The sequence below is a fragment of the Alligator sinensis genome, unplaced genomic scaffold, assembly GCF_000455745.1.
Source record: "Alligator sinensis unplaced genomic scaffold, ASM45574v1 scaffold268_1, whole genome shotgun sequence".
Taxonomy (NCBI): Eukaryota; Metazoa; Chordata; order Crocodylia; family Alligatoridae; genus Alligator; species Alligator sinensis.
In genome coordinates, this window is record NW_005841853.1 from 3,300,622 (window position 1) to 3,302,825 (window position 2,204).

The window sequence follows — 2,204 nt, forward strand, 5'->3', positions numbered from 1 at the left end:
TGTAGCTCCTCCTGTGATTTTTCCTGTTCCACATCCGCCTCCTCTCCCTGTCCCAAGTCTGACTAGTGCTTACAATGGCCTATTGCCTCCGTTTAATAAATTATGTGGTTGGAGATGATCTAGTTGGACTAGATGACCTCCCGAGGTCACTTTTAACCAATATTTTCTTTGATTTTTGCCATGTTCTCTTCTAGGTACCGAGGGAAAACCTACCGGGCGACGGTCAAGATCGTGAGGACGTCTGATCAAGTGGCGGATTTCTGCCGGAGGGTCTGTGCCAAGCTGGAGTGTTGTCCCAACCTGTTCAGCCCTGTGCTTGTAACTGAAATCTGTCCCGAGAACTGTTCTATTCACACCAAAACCAAATACAGTGAGTAATAGCTTATGTGCTGCTCTGTCACAACTAGGAGCTGGAGCATTGCAGGGGTGATCGTGGGCCAGGCAAAAAAACAAAACATGCTTAGCATCACACGCTAGTACTGGAGTGATGTTGTAGCCATGGCGGTCCAGGACATATGAGATTTTTGGGAAAGGGCAATATCTTTTATTGAACCACTATATAGTTGGGAGAGATCTTAGACAAGCTTTTGGGCATGAGGCCCCCTTTCTAATCCTGGGAGTGGAAATTGTTGCAAACAAGAACACGGATGCCCGGGATGCTTTTGTGTGGAGTGTGGTGGTTGGGGCTCAGTGCATTGGGCCTCTTCACCCTCATGTACTGGACCTGAGTTACATAGTTACGCTGCACTTAGCCAGACTCATCATGGGACATGAGATCACTGAGTGCAGTCCTTCATGGTGTGAGATGCAAAAGGCCTGCTCCAGTGATCATTGTGTTTGCTTATTTCCAACCACTCTGGTTTTCTGCCAGAAAGGATACCAGTTGTAGCATCTTTTCTTCCCCAACTGTGGTCCCCTGTTACATTTGGAAGATAGCCTAGGCTGATTACAGCACTGTATGCTAATCTTGTGGTCTCTGTAGTATCAGGGAGTTAGTTCCACTTACATGCACATAATTTGGGGTAATCTGCAGTTTGCCTAAATGTAGAAGACAATAGTACCTGGAGCACATCACTGTCTGCCAGTGAGCCAGCTTCCGATTTGTTGCATCACTATCGATCTGCAGTATGCCTGCGGCTCTGGACTTATGCCTCTGTAAGTGTAGCTTCAGTAGACATAGTTGATATTAGGGGAAGCACTTGCTTAACGTTAAGTGCACACTTCATCCCACCCAAGTCCATGCTGATGAATAGAGAGAGACTGCTGAATTGGGGCCTGTTGGTGGAATCAGGTTTCATTGAGCCATCAAGAGGGATGAGTGATGCGAGGCCAGAAAGAGAGCAAAGCAAAGGGAGCTGGTTTTGTGGCTTAGGGTAGGGTTGTCAGAGATGTGGTCAGGAGAAACATTTCACCCAGCCCACAGAGGAGGCTCCAAGAGGGGCCAGGAATCTGGCAATGGGGTTACGGGGGGGTAGGGCATGCCACCAAATTTTCAGCATCAGAGCCTAGCCAAGGATGTGAGGCAGTAGTGAACAGGGATGAGTAATATCTGTGTTAACCCCTGCACTGCTACTCATCTTACTGCCGCTGGGTCCAGATCCTGTCTGGGTGCCCAGGTGAGTTTGACACAAGTGGCTTAAGGAGGTCATTTCCTCCAATGAAACATGGAAAATGCAGATGTGCCTTGGAGGCAGGAACCAGAGCATGTAAATCGGGTAACTTGCCTTTACTATGTCAGGTAAGCATTACCTGTATGGATTGTGTGGGGTGGGCATAAAGCCTGCTGGGGTTCATTGCAGTCATAGTTCAAAGCACTGACTGAACAGCTGCTTGGGCCTTAATATGATCTTCAGCAGAGACGACTGCCTCTATTTCCTGTTGTAGCTTCACCTCATTAAAAGTTCAGTCCTGGAATTGCCCTGCTATTAATTCCTTGGATGTTGTGTCAAATCCTGCAATCTGCATTTAGTTCTCAGACAGGCATAATTCGCAGGCACTTGAATGGAGGTTTTGCTTACTTCAGCCAGTCTGAAGTGCTGAGTCAGGAGTGCAGGATTTAACCTGTAGTGAATAGAAGAAATGCATGTACATCATAATAGCTCTGCCCCTTCGGTTACTAGTCCAGGATGACATCCACTCTTTCATTCTGCATGGGGACATTCGCTGTGGATCGGGTTATTTTAAATTTCTTTATGAAAACCACT

The 2,204-nt window shown here is 47.2% G+C and overlaps 1 protein-coding gene across 1 annotated transcript in view; it reads left to right on the top strand.

Moving 5' to 3' along the window:
* The window catches only part of SFMBT2 (Scm like with four mbt domains 2), a 161,715-nt gene that overhangs the window by 149,707 nt on the left and 9,804 nt on the right, over positions 1-2,204 (top strand). The window contains exon 17 of the mRNA XM_006016323.3: positions 195-370. Coding sequence (XP_006016385.1) covers positions 195-370 — 176 coding nt within the window. The remainder of the gene's footprint in view (positions 1-194; positions 371-2,204) is intronic.